The following is a 24,801-nucleotide window of genomic DNA, read 5'->3' on the forward strand; positions in this document are numbered from 1 at the left end:
AGTAACACTGGACAACATGGATATCTACTGATTTTTCTTATTATTCAATAAGTGTTCTATTTTATTGTTTTCTTGGAGAAGATGAAGATATTAACAACCACATTTAGTGTATCTAAAAATGTTAAATTAGTTGCTCATTTCACGTGATTTTCTTGGAGTAGTAGTTCCAAAAAAAAAAAAACAATAGTCACAACTCCAGAGCCTACATACATTTCTAATGGTCACGTCATAATGGGTTTCAAGTTATCAAGTTTTGTTTCATACTTAATATTGCAGTAGTTATTTGCATCTTAAATTCAAATAATTATGTCATTTAATATAATTTTTGGAAATGTTCTTTAAATGTTATTTTAACTTTATCGATGAAAAATTTCATACAAAAAGCTTCATTCAGAGTCAACTTTTCTATACTTATCTTTCTCATCAGTTGAAATAAGACAAAAATTATACTATTAATTTTTACTACTTTTGAAGCTCTATTGTAAGTTGAAGTGAGTGTAGATAAATGGAGGAAGGAGTTTCTTCTATAAAGATTAGCTTGCTGAGTTGCTATTTCCGATACTTTGCCATAAGTGCCACGACAAAAGAAGAAAACCATTTAAGCGGTGGAGTAGTTCTGCGGGCTGTCGCTGTCCTGATTGCGGTTGGGGGTGGCTGGCCCCTGCAGTGCTGATAATTGCTTAAGAGCCCCGCCCTGGGCGCGCCGCGTGCCCGCATCTCATTACACTTGTTGACAAATGAAATATACGATTACTGAACACTGATAACCCGACTATAAATAAATAAACGGCGGCAGCATCACTCCGCCTCTTGAAACTAAAAGTTGATCTCGTCGCGTGTTCAGCTCTTACATCACGGAGTTTCATAATTTTATCATCGTAAATTAACACTTAATAGCGGAAACTGTGCATCTAAAAACCGACAGTTTTGTTCCTGGCTACCTACATGAATTTGTACAAGCTATTATAGATTCCAGTACCACCTTTGAATCAATATATTCTATTAAACTATCGGTAAATCAAATAAGAGTCATGAATAATCAATGAACAGGAACTTATCAACGATCGCGGTGACTTTAGAAACAATCGCCACTCTATATTGCACTGTCATGGACAGGTTTCGAAAAGAAAGCTCACAACACGAATTTTTAATCGCATTAGACCGTTAAGCTTCTGGAAGAAAAGTGTACTCGACACAATTCAAAAACCAATCACCATAAGATGACGTAAGGAAAACTGCCTAACATTAGAAAGTCCATTTTTCGTCGCAAATTGGAGGGTCGTAAAAAGTTGGAACTGCGGCGAAATCGGTGGCCGCAGTGTTGCAATTTGTGGCGGCCCCGCCTACGCACGAACTGGAAGCAGGACCGACGCCAGGACATTGCAGACCTGTTTCATAAAATAAAAAATCTCACAGTCTCATTAGATTATGTCGAGATGGAATTCGGCCGTTTTCGTTGATTTAAATCATTATAATAGTTAATGACTTTGTGGTAATGAACGTGGTTTATTGAAATTAGAAAGGATAGAAAGCTTTCATAGCGCAAAACTGCATTCGAAGCACATTGCGTCGCATTATTTTTAAGTAGCCTCATCTATATTCCAATAGTTATATAAAGACATCGCTGTTTCATTATTTATAAAGATTGTTATCTTAGTAACCCTCAAAATTATTCTTTAGGAATATCAAGCGATTTGTTAATATATTGGTAAAAATTTTAAACCCAAATCTGGTTGTTGATTATGTGATTTCATGATTTATTCTTATGTGATGACCTAGTTCAGTTATTATTTAAATAATATGTTATGTCTACACTGAGTTAACAAAATGATAGAAACTTAAAAATTACAAAATATTTGTTTTCTTATCCACAGTTACTATTTGTTATAGAAAGTTGTATTCTTGTTAATGAAATAGATATTGTCAATAGTATACCCTTCTATTTATTTATAATTATATTTTTTATAATATTACATATTAATAAATGTCCTTATTAAAGAACTTATACAACAAATTTCAATCTAAGAAAGTGGAGTTGAAATAAATGTTTTAAAAGAGTGTATTTGGTGAAGGGTAATTCGAAAATTACGTCTCTGGAATAGTTGGGCCTGACTAAGCGTTTTGCACCCGAGAAATCTCTGTGGGATCGACCATTATCATAAAATCAAGCTTCAGTCCGCACTGCTCTTCTTAAACGGCGTTTAGGAAAATTTAGCTGCGAATATTTCCTTCTTGGATGTTAGCCAAACGAAATCTGACATACGCTGGCTCGACAAAGTTTTGCTCCAAAAGAATATTCAAAGAATAGTTCTTGCTATAAATTTAGTATTATGTATATATAGGAATATATGAATACATCGATGCACGTCATCGAGTTTTTCCATTTAAATACTAAATGCGGTGAAAAAATGATAAAATAATAATTTTATAATGCCGTGTCATAGGGATTATAACAAATTAAAAGAAATTAGTACGGCTTATTTAAATTTTCAATAAGGAATGAATAGTAAACGATTATCGGTTAGGTTGGTTTCAATAACAACAGCTAACAAGGACGAAATTGCAAGTCACCGCAAACCCATTAGGCATTTAAGTGTTCCTCCACGGGGTGTCTCACCTCTCCTAAACAGATAATCCGTAATTTAATATAGGTTTGATACACATTTATTCCATTTGATTTCGATAACCAATTCTTGACTTTTTATAACACAATAATACTGCAAGTTTCAACTTTACATAAAAGCCTATTCCCTATTTATAAGTTCTCTAAGGAAATTACTTCTTTTCAGCAAAAAAATACAAATGTGTTTTAAAGAACTAGATAAGATATATTTGCTGAAATTGTAATTTTGCTCTCCAAGTTAATTCGAAAAATTGAGAATCTATCTGTCCGTTTTAATAAAGTGTATCATTTAACATTTGACCAAACCCTGAAAGTCGAAAAAGAGGAGGACGGGACACAATGCTACCATTAGTCCAGCTATAATGTTGGTAAATTGTTCAGTGGGAGGTCCGACTCATACATCACCCTGTTTTGTCCCACGATCTGCTTGCCGATGCTAAACTATACCCCAAGCTTTGTCATCCCCATTATCCACGGCTTCGCGTTGCCTGCTTCACAGTTTCACTAATGTAGCGTAGCTTGCTCATATCAATCTGAATTATGAGCAAACGTTTTATAGTTTTTAATAATGATTTGCTTATAAAATAATGTTTTAATTCCACTTTAATTGTTATTTATGGTATAAGTGGGTTATTTAAGATATTACCCACGAGAGGTATGTGTAACCTACGAGAAGGTTATTACCTGGAGTGGGTAGTACTTATTACTTAATTAAAACTAACTAGTAAAACATGATATTACTATTCAATAAATTTATTTAATTAACTTTACAAAAATAGATGAATAATAAAAAAAGGTAATAACAATACTTAATCAAAATCAGTCAAAAGTTCAGTGTTAGGTAGGTATAATCGAGCTCTTCCACTGGTTAAAATTAACACACCTGTGTGGGGTGTTCAAATTAGTGAAAAAGCTCGTAATGACGGATTCTTTACAATAATTTAAGACAAAGATTTAATACTATTACGTCGAGACATCAATCTTTTTCAAGGGGAGACGCCATTAGAGTTTTGCAAAAAAAGATCCCTTCTGCGAGGCTAGTTGTGGTTTATTACACTTATAGGTAGGCGCTGGAAACAAAATAAATCACGATAACTGTAGTGAATTTACTACTACAGGATCATTATAAATGATTGTCCCATCGCAGTTGGCGTTGAAAACCCACACAAATTTGGGATGTGCCGCTAGCTTCGTAAAGTTAGACAAACTAGTAGACAAATTTACACTACCGCCAGCAGCGCTACCTATCGGCGATGCTAGTCTCACTCATGTTATAAAGCTTGCGGCACATTCAACTACGTCACCAACGCCTGCTGCGATGAGACAATCATTTATAATGACCCCGTATGTTAATTGACTCTCGGTCACTTTTTCACTTCTGCCAAAAGACAATTGCGAAATGATAATAATTTATCATAAATGTGGACGTAATTAAGTTACTGAGCGGGAATATCTGTCTGATTCGGTTTCCAAATAGAAGACATCTGAAAGAAAATGTTTTTTAAAACTGATACATTGTGCAAGAAACACCGGCACCCTGATTCGTTCGTGTAATAATGTAGTTAGGAAATGAAGATGCTCTCATTGATGTTGAAGAAGAACCAACGGATTTTGTACGAGATTTGGCACAAATATTGATTACACAGGTACTACAAACATTTCATAACAGAACATGAGAGATGACACACTTCATGCTATCATTATATGTACATGTGTACAAAATCGTGTACCGTAAGATTACTAAGATCGTCCAAAATTCTGCACTTGGATTTTATACTAAGAACAGACATATTCAGAATTTTACTAAAAGTACATTATTCTGCTGAAATGTAGGTAATTTGTTACGTCTTATAGGTCTTTACAGGTCGCAAAACGTATCTTGATACTTGAGATGCGCAGATAGAATGAGAAATCCGACTTGCAAGAAAGATCGAAAATCCTCCAACGGCTTCGTTTACAGTGGGTGGTACTTGGACCTTATATCTGAGGGTTGGTTTTTCTTTCATTTGTTACTTTTAGTTTTATGTTTTGTTCACCCTTCAATGTTCACCAGCAGCAAGAGTAGTTGTTGTACATACTCGTAGTTGTTAGTTGTTAGTTACAGTTGTTTAAATTGTTATCTTCAGTTATGCGTTTTATTAACTGCACAACAGCTTTCACAAAACCCTTTGTGATATTTAGAAACAATACAAGACACAATTCATTGAGATATGAAGAAACTTAATAATGGCAAAAAAGCCAAGATGACTGACAACCACTTGATACTTGTTGTTAATAAATAAAGTAACGTCCGATCAATTAGTTACCTGGATTGTGCTATTCTGATGCTTTGATTGGTTCAAAATACCATTTTCGCCTAATCTATTTTTTTTTTTATTTGATCGCACGGTATGGTGATCGTGACTAATTTTGTTTCCAGTGACAACCTATAAATTTAATAAAGCACAAGCACAAACCTTGTAAAAATTAATTGTTTTGTGGATCTTTAACGTGTACCGGTTGCAACGATTTGAGTCTCGACATACCTGCATTAAGATTTTTTTCTCAGATGATTGCCACTATGAGCTCCTCGATAACAAACTTTATCTAAACTATGAAAACAAAAAACTATAGAAAAGGAAAGATGTTCTGTTAAAAAATGAGATTGATCTGGTCGAGGATTTTGAAAATAAAATCCATTTTATGCAATTAGTTTAAAACTTTACACTCGCACTGTATATATTGTTGCAATTGTAAAAGTTTTATTAATTACGTAGGTATTCAAAATGACAAATCGTGTTACAACATTAAAAATTATTCGATTTCTTTCTTTCATGAAGTATAGATAACTATCATTTACACATAAAAGAGATTCAGGATGGATTGGGTATTTCAAGGTCAAATAATTTAATAATTTAACTATGCGATTATATCTTTAAATAGTGACATGCAGGGAACCAACATAATGCGAATTTAGCGTAGTAAATTCAGGATGAATTCGTTATTTCAAGATCAAATAATCTTATTTTTTGGCTATGGGATTATGTCTTGTAAATATATATTAACATGCAGGAGACCAACATAATGCGAATTCAGCAATGCTCAATCCAACGTGAACGGTGATACCTCAAAATACAGCGTGATCAACAATGAGTGAGTCTGTTGGCAATGAAACAATTGAAAAATGTTGGTGTTTTTTGTCTTGTAATTGGCACTAAATGGATGTTTTAACTTGACACGATATTAAAAACATTTTCGGTTATGTCGGTTATGCTATTACATACAAAAATGAACCTTGGATGGTAAATTTCAAATTTGCCAAATTTCATTGTTACCAACAGATTCAGTCATTCTTGATCACACCGTAGTATAAATCCAGAGTATTGAAAATTTTCTGTTTTGTTTATGGTTAAACAATTGTCGTAGTTTTTGTTCATTATCTACTACAACCCAAAAGAATACTACTGCAAATATGTACATCAGAAATATTATCACATTGAAATGTGTTCGTTGCCGTTGTTATTTAAATTTTGTCAGTTGTTATTTAGAAAGATTGTGTTAAATCCGTGTCGGCTTGAAAAGTCACGGCGTGAAGAATCAAGTGGGCGTGGAGAGATTTGTCACCCCTGTATATGTCGGGGGCGCCAGGTGCGTCACTCCAGCAGCTGCCACTACTCTAAGGACAAACTTAGGATTCCCACCTTCTATTAGTTCACAACTTCCACAACATTCACAGCAATCACACGGTTCGTTTACTTTCAATGCTGGAAACTGAAATAATATCCCTCATTTAGAATGTGACTTTTTGGCGGAGACACTAAATAAAGACAATTTTCAAAGTAGGTATCTATTTTCTTATATGTACGATTGACAGTCTTTTAACTTATTAAAAATGGACGAAGAAGTGGTTCATTTTTCTGGTAAGACTATATTAAATAAAACAACGTGTTAGTAATATGTTTTATTTGCAAATAGCCTAAATTTGTACACTGGTATTTACAATTTGTTCTTGATATTGGGTTCTTAACAATTTACAAAGGCTAAAGCATTTTAATTGAGTTAGAATACAAGTACAATCTGCATAAAGAACTCTGTTAAAATACTCTAAACTTTCACGACATGAATAACATAAAATAAAAAAAGATTAATGCCCATTTTTATTTTATTTAAAAATCTGTTCAATTCATCTTCCACAACTTATAAATGGTGCTTAGTGGAAAATTAGAGTTATTCCGTAATCAAAAGTCTTTATCAAACTACTAACACTATACCTATTGCACGTTACTTTGTAATAATCTATTATAATTTTTAGAGAGTGGTATTATTAAAATATCCATATAAACATTTGAAATATCATTTGCCTCATCATCCATGAGCAAATCACCATAAAATATGTTATAAAATCACAACTGTCACTTAAAATTTGATTCCACTCATTCAATGTGGTGGAGCTGGAGGATGGTAACCGTGCAAGTCCAAACCGGCCCTTAGTGCTGCATGACTCGCTAGAACTCTACCGGCCAAGTCCCCAAGAGCTCTCTCCAATTGTTGGTGTTGGCTTCTAACGGCAAACCTGTTCACGTGTACAGGAATTGGCACCACTAGTTTGCTTTTTTGTTGACCGGTTTTGGGTTGATGTGGTCCCGCTCCTAACCCGGCTTTAACCCGTTTCCATTTGGCACGACGATTTTGAAACCAAATTTTCACTTGAACTTCGCTAAGACGTAAGGCTGATGCTATCTGACTGCGTTCTGTTAATGACAGGTATTTTTTTGCGTGGAATTCCCGTTCCAGTTCGAGGAGTTGCTCGCTGGTGAAGGCTGTACGACGACGACGAGCTTTCGTTGAGCCAGGACCTTCACAAGGGCTGTCGGAGTTTTGAGTTTCCTCCATATCCTCGTCAAGGTCCGATCCTAGAAGATAAATATTAAAATTGTCAATATATGAATAATTTATATAGAATACATTTTTAACAGAGTACTTAATATTTGTTTAATTTTAACCTTAAATACACTAAGTTAGAAATATAGAAAGAGCGACTTTGGCTAGTGTGCAAATTTTGTTAAAATTATTAATCTGACCACAGAGTAACTTTAACTAAAAAAATACGTTTTGTACAACGTTTTTAATAATCACATTTGGGTTGTTATAATTTAATCCTTAATGAATTATCTTATTAATTATTGGGTGAAGGCATTGACAGAACTGCATTGTACAGAACTAAACCACAATAGATTCTGAAAAATTTAAAAGAAAAATTGTATTATACATATGTGCCACTGAAGAAATTTCACCGAGACCTTTCGAGGTATGTATAATAATAAATAATATATTGATAACAACTAATAACAAACACACATTAGTGCTTTTTCGTAAAAGGATGCGAGAAGTAACTTATTCGGTAAGAATAATTACAACACGCTATTCATAATTTCCAATGATTCTATAATATCAACAATCCCTTTGTATAACAATGTGTTAACACTTATCAAGTAAATTTAATAAAACTACATTATAGTTATACACCAGAAAGTTGTTTGGAAAATGACAATTACAAATTATATATATTTTGATCGAATAGTTTTAACTGACATTCATATTAAGCATAACAGACCAGACATTATTATTTTAAATAAACAACAAAAGCAAGCACATCTTTTAGATATAGCTATTCCAAATTCACATAATATAACACAAAAATTAATAAATATTTAGAGCGCTCCGTTGGTATGAGAAATCTTTGGTGTTTAGAAAAAATTTCGATTTTACCACTTATAATTTCAGCAACGGGAATAGTACCGCAATCTCTTTTTAAAAATTTAAAAATTCTGGATTTAGGTAACACATTGGTAGTTGAAATTCCAAAATGTGGAGGCGAGATGCCGGTAATTATGTTGATTAGCACCGCACTATTATGTACTTGATAGTAATATCCGTAATAGTGTATGTACTCCGGCAAAATTGCCGTGCCGCCGGGTGGTATATGCTTGTAAAATTACCGTTGTTCATAACACCTCCGGGAAGGGTGATTTAATGATTCGTGTGCTCTACTAAACTAACTTTCGGCTCATCTGGTAAATTGCACACTCGGTGCCATAATTACTAAATTCCAGCAATTGTTAGGAAAATAATTTTTATTATCTACTATGAATAAATCTAGAATGTAAGATTTTATGACGTTAATTTGAATGTCGCAATAACACTATAGTACGATAATATAAAGTACAAGGTACGTTTTTTGTATTTTTGTCGTAATTTCGCTAGTGTCAAAGTTGTAGTAGGTGCATTTATTACAATCTCGATATGATGAAATACTTTCTTGTTCTGTATTTTCGTAGTAGCGACAGAAGCTTCGCAGAAATAAAAAATATCTCCAGACCACTACTGGTTTTTATATTTTTTTCCTTATGATTACAATATAGTTATTTATTATACGAGTTTTATAAGATACCATTTTGTCGCACGCGTTTTTTAGAGCACGAGGAGCACAGCGACGAGTGCTATAAAGCAAACAAGTGCGACAAAATGGCTTATAAAACGAGTATCATACACTATTTTTTCTATTTTGGCCCTTAAATTTAAAAAAAGTTCAAAACATAATGCTAGGAAAATTATATTTGGGAAATATAAGGGTTGGTAACGCTGGTAAATAGACGAACGATTGTAGATAAGTTTTGAATTTAAAGTGTCGTGAAATGAAGTGATCACGTAGCAACCAACCAACCACTATGAGTCACAGCCAACATTAAAAATTTAAGTAAATGTTCCTGAAACGCGTGTCGAAAAGAGCTCCTTTTCAAAATCCGTTTGAGTGTTATACTGACTGTGTTATAGCTGCAAAATAGAAAAAGTAATTGATAGTAAATATAATGTAGTATGTAGGTACATACATACTACATATATTCGTATCGTAGCTTCATAGGTATTCCGCTGCTCGTATCTAAGACGACACCGTACGGTACTTAAAACGTAATAGTATATTGGGATATAAAGTTAGTACGCGTAAGTGCATTATAACAGAATAGAGAAAGAGTAATTTTTAAAGATTTTAAGCGATTTGAAGTCTTTAAGCGGCTCGTCCAACAAAAAAACGTTGTATGTATTCAACTCGTTCGTGTGTAAATTGGGCTCTTTTTATGGCATGAGTGGGTCAGTTTAAAACGCGAGTGAAACTCGTTAAATAAACTACTATTTTGCAATTTTGAATGAAAATAGTGTCATTATATGTAGTTGTCTTTTTGAATTTCGAAACAGCCTTCTTTTTTTCACCCTACACAAAAAGAAAACAGTATCGAAAAGTCTTTGACATTGTTTACATTCTACCCTGTACATTCTTCTTCATATTTAGAATAGGCCTCAACATGGAATATTGAGTCTTCTTATTTTAGAACGTTCTCAAAAAATACGCAAGCAGAGTCTTCTCATTAATCACCATCATCTTCTGCTGTGTACACCATTCGTCGAATTTTTTGTAAGCCGATTCATACAAGTGTTTTGACTTTTCAGGCAGCAGCGTCGAAATTGCTGCTTGTGCAGCTGCTTCCACGTCTTCTGGTAAGACGTCTTCAGAGTCACTCATTGTCAAAATCTATAACGCGCTTTAGAAAAATTATGAAAATCAATAAACAGCATTTATTTTCTTCTCATGGTTACTTACTAGTTGGTTACTAGATGCCAAAGTATTTCAAATTATTGTGGGTTCGATTTGTGCTATTTTAATTCAAAATTGCAAAACATAGTACAATAAATAACATACGTAGTAAAAAATATAATAATTATATAATGCTATATGTATATTAATATTAATAAAAGTAGTGTGAATGCTAGCAACGACAGCCTCTAACGCCTATTAAACTCAAAACTTAACCTGAAGCGAAGCGAGAAGCAGGCTAAAAATATGCATCAGCTCGCCATCTTACTACAAGCTGCATTTAGAATCTGTAAAGACATACGGTAACCATGGCAACCGTTTTATTATATGGGGTGAAACAGAAAAGTATTCTATTCGACCTGCTTCATTTATAGTGCAGTAGTAAAGGGTGTTTTTTTAAATTTGGCGTCGAAGTAGGCGTTGGAGAGTCGATTGAGATCGCACCACTCGTGTAAAAGTGTAAGATTTAACTAGCTGATCCGTGATCCGTAACCTGTATAGTGCGTTCACAATCGACAGTTCAACGCCTACTTCGACGCCAAATTTAAAAAAACACCCGTTACTTCTCTGCGTTTTATACGTATGACGTAGCCTTACCCGCATGGTCTGGAACGCGTAACATATACCGCACGTTTCAAAAAATTTCTGGTCAAGTAGGTCATGATTATGAAAAACAAAAGCATTAAAAACGTAGGGCTGAACTGTCAGAAACGCCATTAATCGCCATATTAATGTTGTTCGCAAAATTGTATCTATGAATATGGTTTTCACTCCTGAACAAAAGATTGAATGATTGAATCTTTTTCGCAATGGTCCCCAAGATGAAAATGGGTCGTGGGTATACCAAATTGAACCGGCTTTTCAAGAACTGACGGAAAAAATTTCAAATGTTGTTCTTTATGAACACTTTTCCGAGACCTTGAGATACACAGTTCACAGATTTCGAGAAAGTGGAAGTCTGGAAGTGGTCGACCTAAGGTTCGTACTGAGGAAAATATTGAGACTGTCCAACGTCGAATGGAAGACGAACCCCAATTATCTCTCAGGCAACTGTCGCAGCAGACTGAGCTATCAGTGTCAACTTTGTCAAAGAATTGTTCGAAATTATCTTGAAGATTCAGTAACAGCTGAAAGGTACTGGAACAACATTTTTGATGTTTTCATCAATCAACTCCACGATGACGGATATTTTCAACAAGACGGGGCTACAGCCCATACAGCACGGGAGCTGTATGAGGCCTCGTTACTTGGGGTAATTTTTTGACGATAGGTTGATCAGTCGAGATCTCTGGTCTGCAAGAACGGCAGATCTTACGCCGCTTGATTATTAACTGTTTCCTCATTTAAAAAACACCGTTTTCAAGGAACCTGTCCACATAATTAATTGATGATTTGAAAGTCAGAATTAGGGAAAAAAAAGCGAGTAACTCCTTAGAGCTTAGACATTGGTGGTGTTTTTGAGAACATGAAGAGCCGTCTTACAATGTCTATCGAAGCTCAAGGCTACCATTTTCAACACATGGTCTAGTGTAATTTAAAACATATTGTTGTAACTTAACCCTCCACCACCCGGCGGCACGGCAATTTTGCCGGAGTACATACACTATTACGGATATTACTATCAAGTAATAGTGCTCTTATAAACAGCATGTTTTAAAGAATTTTTGGTCAAGAGCAGCTGCGAAAACCAAAAAAATTGAAAACTGATGGCTCAACTTAAATCATGCAACCGTAAATATTACATATTACATACATACCTATTGCGAAGGATGTCATCAATCATCATAACCGAACTGTCATAAAATAATGTGCAGATGTGTGCGCATATTTCAACAGTTTTAGGAAGATTGTAATTGGTTTTGGTTTGAGAATGGTCCTGATTATGAATAAGTCACCATTAAGTATCTGTCATAATAGTGTTAATGGTAATGTTAATGTTACTGTTAGTCAGAATGTTAATCTTAAGAACATTAGTGAAACGTCCAACCGTTCATAATAATGTTGATGGTGATGTTAATGTTAGAAACGATGTTAGGAGATGTTATTAAATCCAGAAATTTTCTTGTTATTTCAACATTTTCGTTAACATCTACCAATCACATCGACAATTTCACGCACGGGCAGGCGCAGTGACAGTTTATAAGACTCCACCTACGGATTGGCGCAGGTTTTAAAAGTAACATTCCGTTAATATTATTGTGAACTCACATCACCATTGCCATCTCCACTAACATTATAACATTACCACTAACATTAACACTACTGTGACAGACCCATTTTACTAACATTTGACCGTACCTCCGTCCCGTAGGAGATGTGCGGTGTAACTTAATAAACTGTCACTTGTGAATTTTTAGATTTGAATTTTTTTTTTAATGATTTTCACTAGAAAACACAACACGTTCATGACAGAATACGATTTTCGAAATCGGAAAGAAGAAAATGGTGACTAGATTTACCATACAAAACACTCTTTGTTGTGCTACGCCGCACGTTTCCAGAAGTTCTGTTTTGGGTATCTCTTTTTTGGTTGATTATTTATATACCACCCAATCGGATATTACAGTAAGTTTGGAGTAAAGAATTTTGAATTTCATTCAAATTTGATAATCACACCAGGGTAGCAACGATATACCTAAACAGTAATATAACGACATCAATTTGTAAAAAAAATTGGTTTGTGTTTAATGAATAGTTATTTACATTAGAGCACCTACGGTTCAAGGCGAAGCCCCGAGGGCCTGATTAGTTTGAGCGCTGGAAAATACCTATCGTACGAGATTTGTATTAGAGTTTTCGGCTGACCTGCTGTTTTATTTTGCACTTTTGCAGATTTTTTATGAAATAACAAATGTTAAACTTACAGAGCTACCAACTCGATATTTGTATTTTATAGATAGAGTGAAAATACGAAGGATGTGATTGGCCGACAGCAGTGAGTTTCAGTATATTATTATTCTATCACTGGATGTAGAATTGATATCATTCTTTCACTGAATATCCAACTAGAATGCATTCATTCTTTAATAGTTGTGAAGAAACACATTTATCCAAAAATTAATACATGTAATACCTAAATGTGTTTTTAATTTTCATTTAAATATGCGCCAAATATGCTGCAGCCCAACGGCATTCGTTTCCACTGTCATGGCCCACTTGATAGAAAGACTTTTGGATCGCAGAGTAGGTACTATTGGGTGATTCAAAATGATTGTGTGGATAAGTATGGCAACCATGTACGAAAATTTATGTGGCAACTGTGTGGGTAGGACAGAGTTGACATTTCTTTGACAGTTCATAGTCCCGCAATTTTGAAAATTGTGAAATTAACGTGCAATGTATAAAAAAATCAAATGCACGCTTATGAAATCTCATACAAATGTCAACTCTACCCCACCCTCACAAATTTTCGTACATAGTTGCAATACTTATCCACAATCATTTTGAATTACCCAATACATACAACAATAAAGACCATTTCGGTTTTATGTGCTCCAGAAAATACTATCCGACAGACTACATTTAACAGTATTCCATCACTCCATCAGCAATCATTGTACTGTGTCCGTTAATGTTAAAGTTAAATATGTAATATTTTTTTTATAAGCGAAATAAAATTGTTAATAAAAAGTAGTGTTCCTTTTTAAGCAGGCGGTAAAGTTGTGGGTTTTTTCACCCACAATAAGAAAGATACCTAATTTTGCGTCCGCAAATGAAGGCCAGAATACTTTTGTGACCGATTGTGGATAAAAATATGAACGTCGCATTTCACTTTAAATCAAATTAAAATGACTCTGCTTCAGTACTTATAATTATACAGTGACTTCATTTCATTAGTTTAACTTGCAGTTAAATCAATTACTCTGTATTTATTGGAGGGAGTGAAGGAACAATAAATGTAGTTAGGGTATAAATCATCTAAACAGTTTATTGTGGAGTGGTGAATATCAAATGAATTGCATTAAAAGACGCAATACTTGATCTCCCTACACATTGATAGAGGGAAGAACCCCTACTATGAAATAATTTTTTTTCTCAATTTTTAATTGTACCATCACTTAGGTTTACTCAAGCTGAATTACAAATTAAATCGTTTAGAAAATAATGGTCTACATTGAAATGAAGCCTTACTAAACAAACATTAAGATAATTATCCAAAATATCAGATTTGGTTGCCAAAATAAACATGTCATTTTAGATCGCTGGCAAAAACTACGGTTATAACTTGGCAGTGGTTTCAAAGGAGAAAATATTGTTTTTGAAAAGCAACGTTTATATACACTGGGCGCCAAAAGTTTGTAATAATGGATATATTTTCTTTCGCGTTAAGCTCTTCGAAAAGAACTCGGACAGGACGATTTCCTTTTTTTTTTAAAAGAAACATTTTCTATTTCAGCGTAACAACCTCATCTGCATTTTTAAAATTATTTTTGCAGATTTGAATAAATTAGATTATCATATTCTGATTTATGTCCACGTACACTTGATTCCAAAAAAATAGGGTACACCTAATATATCCCCATGACCCCATGTAATGTTAGCTTTGATTCCATGGTTACGTTAAAATGACAAAAGCCCAAATCATCTACGGTGCGATCAATTAAAAAATAAATCGAGTCGGCGTGTTACCTATGGCAACCCATGCTATAGCATAGGCTCCAAAGCAAACTCGATTTATTTTTTAAATGATCGCTCGGTACTAGGAAGGTAGCGTATGAAATTCATGTTGCCTAAAAACAGTTTATAGCGGGCTATTTACACTAGGAAAATTGCTATTTTTTTGAAATCAAGTTTACAATGTACGAGTATGACCGTTCAACTCACAGTTCCTAGATATCAATTTTTAAACGCAAAAACAAGATGATGACAGTGAAATTCCAAGTTTACGTGGAAATTTGTGGCAAAATTATTTAATAAGAAAATAACGTGGAAACGTTGCAAGTATTGGGGGCACTTTTCCAGATTCCGCATTATTATCGGAAATTTTTGCATTGTAAATTAAAAATGTTATGTAATTATGTTTATTAAATTGTTTATCTTAAAAAAATAATAATAAAAATTAATATGTAATAAACTAATAAACAATCAAAGTAAACGTTCAAACTTTGCGTTTGGTATAATCCTATAAAAAATCTAATGGGATGAGATCGAGAGACTGCGCCGGCCACTTAGGATTTTTATTGCTTTCAAAAATGTGCATTTTAGACATTCTTTTAATTTGTTGTTACTATTGGTGTCAAAATTCTTTTCGAAAAGTATGATGGGAAAATAGTATATTATGTTATGAGGAGCAAAATAGTTATTTACATTAGAGTACGAGAGGTGAATTTTCCGACGCGACAACTATCTAGTTTCAGCCACGATGGCGCAGCCAAGTGGTTGATTAATTGGGACGCCGGAAAATACCTCCTCTACGACATTTGTATTAGACTTTTCGGCTAACCAAAATACTAAATTTTTTTAAAATCAAAACTTTTAGTGCACGCTTTTATGGTACAGAACTGTCAGAATACAACAATACAATTTGTTGGAAACATTGTTTAGAAGTAGGTTACTAAACGATGTGGTTCTCAAACGACTTTGGTTATTCGCAAAATATTGAATCAATAACAATTATTTTATACAAATTTATGTTGAAACCGTTGCACCGATGATCTCACGATCGTATATAAAATGTTGTAAGACATACGTATAAAATGTTCTTTTGTTGCACTCACATCCTTTAAAATACTCCCTCGTACCTCGGTCGTATTTAAACCCGTTCGTGGAATAAAGGATAACTTTCTACACTTATATCTTAAATAACCATTAAAAACAGTGGTATGGGACAAAGTTAATTAAAAATGTACTGTGTTGCAGTCACAGCTCAAACAGTTGGTGAGTTGTCACAAATTTCAACAATGTTTTCACCTACTTGAATTTTTAGCAGTTACTTCCAGTATAACCACCAATAGCGAATATAACCATAACAGAAGCACTAGTACAATATATTGACGTCCAACTCGGAAGTACTAAAGCTGACAGTAACCAAATAATTTCTGTATTGTAATTGTAATTTTACAAAATAAATTATGTTAATAATGTTGCAAATTATTAAAATGTCTTGTACTGAACCACTACTTCCTAGTAAAAACGAATCATCTTTCTGCAGGTGAATACAAGATGTTGAGGTTAGAATCATCATTATATTTTCCAGTAGCATTTTAGCATCAACAGCTAGTATTGGATAAAGTAGGTACATAAAACGTTTTTAAGACCATAGATCAACTTCTGTGGTTTTCTTTTATTGTGTAATTTTGCAGATGTGTTTATTGGAGCCTGGAGTTCAAGTAACGACACACGAATTCCGATTCATGGATAACTCAATTACAAATTAATTTGATCGTTTGATCGCTCTTTACAAACAAATAGCGTGGACACCTTTAGAAAATATGCCAAAAATGATGTTTACGCGACGGCTGTTTATTCAATTTACATAGAAATAACGTTGTAAACACGAAATTATAAAGGAACCAATTCTTAGTACCTTGCGGACGATACATCCTGCATTTTGAATGGTTCACATGAACCGCGCGTTTATGCATTTTGAATCGCTCTAAAGAATAAATTATTAATTTAGCATTATCCGTTACAACAGAACACTGACATACAGCAAAGTGAATCATTTATGCTAATGATTCTAACAAGCAAAATATGTTTGGTATTGTATTTTATTTAATTTTAAATAGGTTCTAATGAGCAGTTCACTTTGGTAAAATAAAATTTTCAAATTCTATAGTAATAAAACAACGGTAACGGTTTTATTTCTAGCACAAATGCAAAATTATGTTGAAATGTTAAAGAAACAATAAGATAATGTATATCGAAAAGCTATAATTTTTAATTGTCGTAAATGTATCATTAAATAAAATTGTTTTCCAGGGTCCTTTTTTTATCTTTTGAATTGAGAAATCTTTTAATAATAAGGATTAAAATGTTTGGTTTTCAGTTTTAGAGTGTGGTAATTTATTTCAATGTCAGTGGACACAGCCTACTAACTTTAATGGAATTTTAAAATGGATTAAAATAATTAAGTTACTAGTGTAATGTAATAACATTTGAAAAAACTATCAGAACAGAAAAAATTAAGTAAGCTAAAAGTGTGCGAAAAATAATTCTGAAATTAGCAGAAGAAATAAAGTTTATACCATGTAAATCTCTATGGTTCATTGACTGTATTTATAAAATACAAAGTATATCAGTTTAGTTTTAGTAGAAAATGTTTTTATTAAAGTTGAAGTTGAATTTGATTTGATAACTAGATATGTAATAGGTATTGTAGGACGTATTGTCTATTGCATAACTACGCAGTAGACACATGCCTATTAGTTATTATTATTATTCTCATCAAACCATAAATTTATTTTGACGGATTCGTAAAACTTCGGACTCTCAATAAGAAACATTTGAATAATAGCCAAATTATTTATACATATCTATGTAGATTTCTAGACACTTTCTCTAAATTTTAAAAATTTGTTTCAACATTCTCCAAACACTTAGTTTGTGTGTCGCTACATTTTATGGCAACAATATCGTAAAGCTCCTGAATGTTAATCAGTAGTTAAATTATTTCAGTATTAAGAGTGGACAGTCTGTTAATGATAAAATGAAAAGCAGGTCAATTACATCCATCTTATTGTTATTTGATTTTACATTATGAAAGTGAACATATAGCGGTTGAAATTTAGTTTCACTAAAATCCTATTGCGTTAATTTCTCACATTGATTAAACAACAAACTGAACATTTTCGGGATACATTCGAAAAATGATGTAGGTACATGTTCATTGTATAAATTATAACATTGGCTGTCACACCTCAAGATACAAATCAAATTCAAAAAGAAATCTGACATTTACATCATTATTTTACTCAGCATGTTAACGCGACTTGTAAGTAGTAAAAAAACTGAAATTATGAAGTGTCATGGAAACAGTTATTACTGTTCTACTTCTACTTCCAGCTAGATTGTCTTAACAAGAAAATGTCTAATGGATACTCTTAAAAGTGACATCAAAATAGGTATGAATATAGAAAAAAATAATATGTATAAGGTATTAGAGTAAAATTCAGTTCATTAAATTTTGGTGGCGAAACAAGTTGTTTAATGTCATAAAATTATTAAGTTGTCAATGTCCACCAATTTGAGAACTGAAGTGTTTACAATCAGACACGTGAAGTTCATTTGTTTAATACAGAGTTATTCTAAATGATTGTAGTCGAAGTAGGCCATACCCATGTTATTACATTTTTGCCGCTTTCATGTGAACTGTCAGTTTTGTCGCTATCACTGTCATTTTTTAGGTGAAAAGTGCTCTGACGAGGTTTTTATTTATTTTTGTTAAATTAACGATTGAATCCTGAAATATTGAGTTGTTTTAACTACTGTGTGTACTCACTTATTCACATCATTTTGATGTTTTTTTATGTGGAGCGGCAACCATAAATTTTACATTGAGTTTTCACGCCTACTTCGACTACAATCATTTAGAATAACCCTGTATAATAGATATAATTTATCAATACTTTCCAATTAAAATTTAACTAAAGTAAAGGAACGTGTGTCTAATTTCACTAAAGTGTCAACGCGGAGAAAGAATATTAAGGAGACGAAAAGATTCAGTTTTAGTTAACAATGGAATTTCTCTTCTAGAATCTCCCCAAAAAATCCAAAATTATATAAGCTATAAAATGACAATTTGAGTAATCTTTAAGATTAAATAACTTAAAACAAAATTTTAAATGTAAATTGGTTGCTATTAGTATGTTGTCCTATTTCTACTTGTGCCTACAAATGAAAAATCACACGAAGAATAAAAATATATGTTTTCGAAGTTGAGGGGATCCTTGTAACACGAGATACTATACATTATTCTTAAGAATTTTAGCCTAAATCTTTTTAGTAAAATGTTTGTATTAAGGGAGATAATTGATTGATTATTTTTATTGTTTTCTAAAATTTTGAGTTAGGTCCTGTCTATTTCTCCGCTGTCCTAGATTAATAACTGACATGGCCCAGGATGGTGTCTTTCTGGAAATCGCTCTGCGTACTGTCTGGACGCCGCAGCTGCATTCTGATAACGTGATAACATTGCCCATGCATTAGCAACATATCTGTGAGCTCATTATTTTCGTAATGATAAAGCCATTCCGACTAATTACTCTGACAGCATTTTTGATTAACGTCCATGCTCTTTTGATTTTTTTTTTGTCAATTCTAATTTCTAACAAATCAGCGCAAATTTGAGCAGGAGCGGTTTCAAAAATTTCAAAAAAAAATAACTTATTGTATCTTCATTGCCGTACACATTTTACTAAGGTGACTTTGGCTAAAACTCTTCAGAACAACGCATACTATCACAGGTTAAAAGGAAGACCTCAACTTCGAAAACACCCTGTATATTGCTTAATAATTATATACTTAGGTTAAAAATCTCAAATTAATTAAATTATTACAGTGTTTTTCTTTTGGTTTGGTTTGGTATTTCACTATTTCTCAAAACTATTTCCTATCTCTATCAAAAGTTAAAGTTAAATATGAAATAGTTTTGAGAAATAGTGAAATACACTTGACAAAAGAGGAAAACCAAAAGAAAAACAGTGTGTCGTTGTATAGAGTAACGCATCGGTCGTTATCTACAGGAATAGTGATTTGAATTTTTGCACAATTGTAGAACTTCATGGGTAGCATCTTTTCAGTTAATTTCAACTAAACTCAACCAACTTCGATCGCGCAAATAGTACCAATTCTCGATATTTTCTTTGATGCGATCATTTACCTATTCTTTATTCAAGGAAAATGCAAACACATATTGGAACACAAAAACTCTATGAACTATTGAAATAGTAATTTACAGTACGAGTTAGACATTATGGACGAGGCGACGTTAGGAGCCGAGTCTAGAATGTCTAAACGGATGTATATCGTAATGTATTTTATTTCATACTGGAAATCTCTTTCTTGTGCATCATCATTTTATTTCAAAAATTAAAAAATCACATTATATTGTGAAAATAGCATCACCTTTTTTCCTGTGGCAACGGCCGTTGCTATTGTTTTCCTAGATCGAATATTTTTTGACTTTTTCACTTTTCAATGTTAGATTTGATGTATAAAAGGAAAACAGTCCGGTAGGTGTTGCTAAGTGACACTTTCCGGCTCTGAAACTATTATAACTCACCTACCGGACTCAAATTGATGATGCAATCGAGCATCTACCGGACAGTATGAAATAAATTAATAAAAAGGACGCACCTCATAAAGTTCTATGACAGTACAAAAATTTAAAGCTGCACTGATAACGAAAACCTCTCGGGGTGGCTCCCCCACAGTGCGACACACTGTGTGTATTACAATAAGGTCTGCAATTACGTATAGTGATATTGATGTATTTAGAATAAAGTTGTAAATTTAATTATCATCATCTTTTTCTCTGGACTTTCTCCAACTTATTCCGACACCTATGTTTTTACTGACACTGGTAACTCATTTTTATGATATGTATAATTTTTTTTTTCGCCACCAGATTTGAATTTTGCTCTAGTGAGTAATGAGTATTTTTTATTATTTAAATTATGAACTAAATAACCCTTGTTACACATCTTGAAGAAATAAATAAATAAATCAATTAAAAGTTATGTACCTAATAAAAAAATAAACAATGTGATTATTACTTAAAAAGCCACGTATACCTATGCATGTATGTTATATTCGTATAGTTACAGGTGTGGTGGTGTGGATTCATTTCGAACTAACAAAAACATCTATCAATTTTTGGCAAATTCATGCAAAAATTGTACACGTGTTGTATTAACTTTTTTTTATCTAGTCAGGTGAAAATAATATTAAGAAAATATGGAGAAACTAGGAATGTAGTTGCCTATATGAAAAATAAATGTACGTCAACTTAAAATCTCTTGAGATATCACCACGAGGAGACTTAATATGAAAAATCAAAACACCAACGATAGGTAGGTTCAGTTGGTTCAGCGAGAGATTGGGAGATTTTAAATTGTAGATTTCTAACCCCAACACTACAAAATGCACTACAATACATTAATTAGAGCATAACTTCAGGGCAAAAAATGTTACTGCTTGAAGGTAAATAAATAAATACTTCATTTACGCTAGGTAGTACTTTCTCTGCGTAGAATTTAGTGATTTTTATGCCAACCAATCTCTCGCTGGACAAACTATACCTATAATAAAATTATTGTGAATATCTATCTATAGATTTATTATGTACCCCCTACAACAGTGATGTTATAAATTTTACGTTCATTCACAATAATATTAATTTATACATAAATTGATAGATACATATAGTAAATTCAAAAAACTCCTGGACTGTCAAAATTAAATTTTAAATAAAATGCTTGTTTTGACTGTATTTGGATATAAAAAATTTTCGCTAGAGTGTACCGACATCAAAATCTAGTTACAAAATATATTTAGGTTATGTTTTTAATCATTGAACTAAAAATGTTTTGAATCATTCATTGCTTCGAACACTTGAAGTGAAATGCAGCAACTAAATGAATTAGAACAATTTAATAAAGTTTATAAAAAACACGCGACAGACTGAAAACAGGTAACAAATTAAACAACAACCAAAATCATCCAAAATAAACTAACCTGTTTCATTTATTCAGAAGAAAACTATTTAACACTTGATTAACACTTATCTCTCCAAAATTTTGATTTGTGAATCACAAGAACGAACACCAGTTCTTAGTTAACAATACTGGAGCGGCTTTGGCACAAATTTCTTTCCGTTGGTAGGTATCACTTTTTTGTTTGTTCCTCATAATAATTTCTTATGGCCCTCTTCTCTCGCGCCAATAGAACCACCCTAGTTCGTTTTGAACTTTCCATTTGAACCTTTTTACAAAATACACTTAAATAATTTTGCAATTTATTTGACAATGTCAATTTAAACAAATGAATAGTGTGAAAAATTAAAAAATCATAGATAACAACTGGGCAATATGAAAATAACTAGTGATTTAACCAACCTAACAACTGCAATTTTGATTTTGACAGTCCAGATGTTTATTGAATGGACTTTAGAGGTATTTTCATATTTGGTGGCGGAAACAAAAGATTGAGAAATGTCACAAAAATGTATTGTCAGTGTCAAATTTGTCATAAACGCCGTAAAAAGGAATGTCTAGGTAAATTTAAACTTTCGCTAAATTGATTGAAAAAATAAATTCTAAGGAAACCAATTCTTGTCAGTGGTTCAAAAGGAAAAGTTATTCTCATATAATCAACGGATTACACATTTTTTCTCTAATTCGACGATGAATAACTTTCTTATGGCCAATTTGCTGCATTTCTGTCGAAATCACGAACATCTTTGAGAAATTTGACACTGACAATACAAATTTGTGACATTTCTCAGTCTTTTGTTTCCGCCATCAAATATGAAAATATCTCTACCTAATATGTTTTACTGATTATAAATTTAATAAAACTAAATATATTATTATACCTATACAGGGTGATTTACGAGGAATAATGAGCCCGATGGAATAGAAAATGCAACCCGCAATTCATCAGGAGAAAAACCCGGCCATTTACCGCTTCGAGGTCCGGCTTTTTATTCCAATGTATTGTGGGTTGCATTTTCTATTCGATCGGGCTCATTATTCCTCGTAAATCACCCTGTATGTATTAGGTACTTTTAAATCTGCCACTATACCTAATTTAAATGATCTAAATGTAAATGCACCTTATGCACAATATCTGTCAAATAAAGCGCTTGAATAGCAGGTAGGTATTTAATATGTAATTTAAAATCGAAATATGTGAGTTTTGAAAAATATCTGGAACTAAGTAGGTATAAATAATACTTATAAGAATTTTAAGATATGTTTTCATCTAAGTATCTAGCTAGTAGTTTTATGCAAAACTAAAATAGAATTACGAGTAGGTATGTAATGTTAAAATGGTTAAAAATATACTTACCGTCTTTTAGACTTCTTCTAGACAAATCCTGAGCAAGTTCCATGTCCAAACTTCCATCGGAATCTGTATCTCTGTTAATTTGGTACTGCTGGGGTAGGGTTAAATTCCAAGCAATGCCACTGTTTCTTTTAGGACCACTATCACTCATTAAAGCCTCTATTGAAAAAGGCCTGGGCACTGGTTTAGTCAATGTTTCACTAATTGTTGATATAGGTTTAATCATTGCTTCGTCTGAAGGCAGTTCCATTATTAACCAAAAACTTTAATCGAATCTCTTAAATCACAACCATTTAAACTGATAGACAACTTTCGACCACCGTTTATTTAATTTAAATTATTGCAGGATCATAAGACGTTTCAGTGCTCTCGTATAAAAAGTTAAAGTAACACTGATCGCTGAAACTACTACGACGTTTACCAACTCCTCTAAGGGGGTGAAGAGATGAATTGGGCGTATTCTTGTGTTAAACTCCTCCCTAGTTAGTCTGTTGGTTCCAGTTTGTCCAATCGCGTTTGTTCAATCAATGTAACTACTAGATCTGTTAGCAATATTAATTACGGAAGTTAAGAGGGAATATTTTATGCTCTAATTTAACGGTTCCTTGAAATTAAATTTAAATTTACGTATTTTGGTTGAAACATTACTTGGAATTTTCGCTTCGCCTACATTGAAAGTAGGTTAATCACTCCAGACAACAGTTATTGTTATTAAAATCAATTAATATAATAATAATTGGAGGATGCATTTTAACATTTTTTTGCATTCCAGATAAGTAGCTACTTCTCCTTAGATATTTAGTAGATACCTACGGCTTAATACTAAAATTTACTTTTTATAAATAAGTAAGTCATGTTTATTTTATTACTTTATACTTAAGTAACTAAATATAATTAATAATAGTAAGTATGGTATGATAAAACATATTGTACCTATAATAATCAAAACTAAAAATCTATTACATATTATAATTATTACTGTTAGGTAGGTAGGTAAAAGGAAAGGTGAGTAACGTACCGGGTGGGGCATCGTATACGCGCACGCGAGAAATCGCGACTTCTAATTAAATAAAATTGTCGAAATTTTTCAGACTTACCTGGCTATTGGTAAGGTACATTTCATAATTTTTTGATAATTTTTCACTTATAAACAAAGCCAAAAAAAATTAAAATGTAAATTTCAACCAAAAAGTCAAATTCTGATTTTTATACTAACCTACCCAGATTCACTTCCTATAATTATTTACGAAATCTACGGAAAAAAATACCAATTAGATTTTGAATTAAACGCAGTTTTACATTTCAACTTTCAAAATCATTTTTATTTATGACCTGCTACTTGTGCTGTCGTAAATTTAGGTGACAATGGAAACTGTCAATTTTATGGCAAAAAGGTTTAAAACGGTCGGCTATACCTTTGTTGGGAAATTATACCATTGTGCCGTAAATCACCCGTCTGGTTTACGTTTAAATAAAAAAGCGAATTATTTAGCTAACCAAGTCAAAATTTGTAATTGTGCCACCAGGGTTTGATGAGCTT

At 32.8% G+C, this 24,801-nt stretch overlaps 1 protein-coding gene across 1 annotated transcript; it reads right to left on the reverse strand.

Moving 5' to 3' along the window:
- Nucleotides 1-6,550: 6,550 nt before the first annotated feature.
- LOC138124699 (homeobox protein unplugged-like) lies at nt 6,551-23,935 on the reverse strand. The gene is made up of 2 exons (XM_069039846.1): nt 23,265-23,935; nt 6,551-7,515 (listed from the first exon to the last, which is right to left on the reverse strand). Exons 1-2 carry the CDS (start codon nt 23,509-23,511, stop codon nt 7,040-7,042), a joined length of 723 nt encoding a protein of 240 aa, XP_068895947.1. The 5' UTR covers nt 23,512-23,935; the 3' UTR covers nt 6,551-7,039.
- Nucleotides 23,936-24,801: the final 866 nt, after the last annotated feature.

This window comes from Tenebrio molitor, chromosome 2, assembly GCF_963966145.1.
Source record: "Tenebrio molitor chromosome 2, icTenMoli1.1, whole genome shotgun sequence".
NCBI classification, from domain to species: domain Eukaryota; kingdom Metazoa; phylum Arthropoda; class Insecta; order Coleoptera; family Tenebrionidae; genus Tenebrio; species Tenebrio molitor.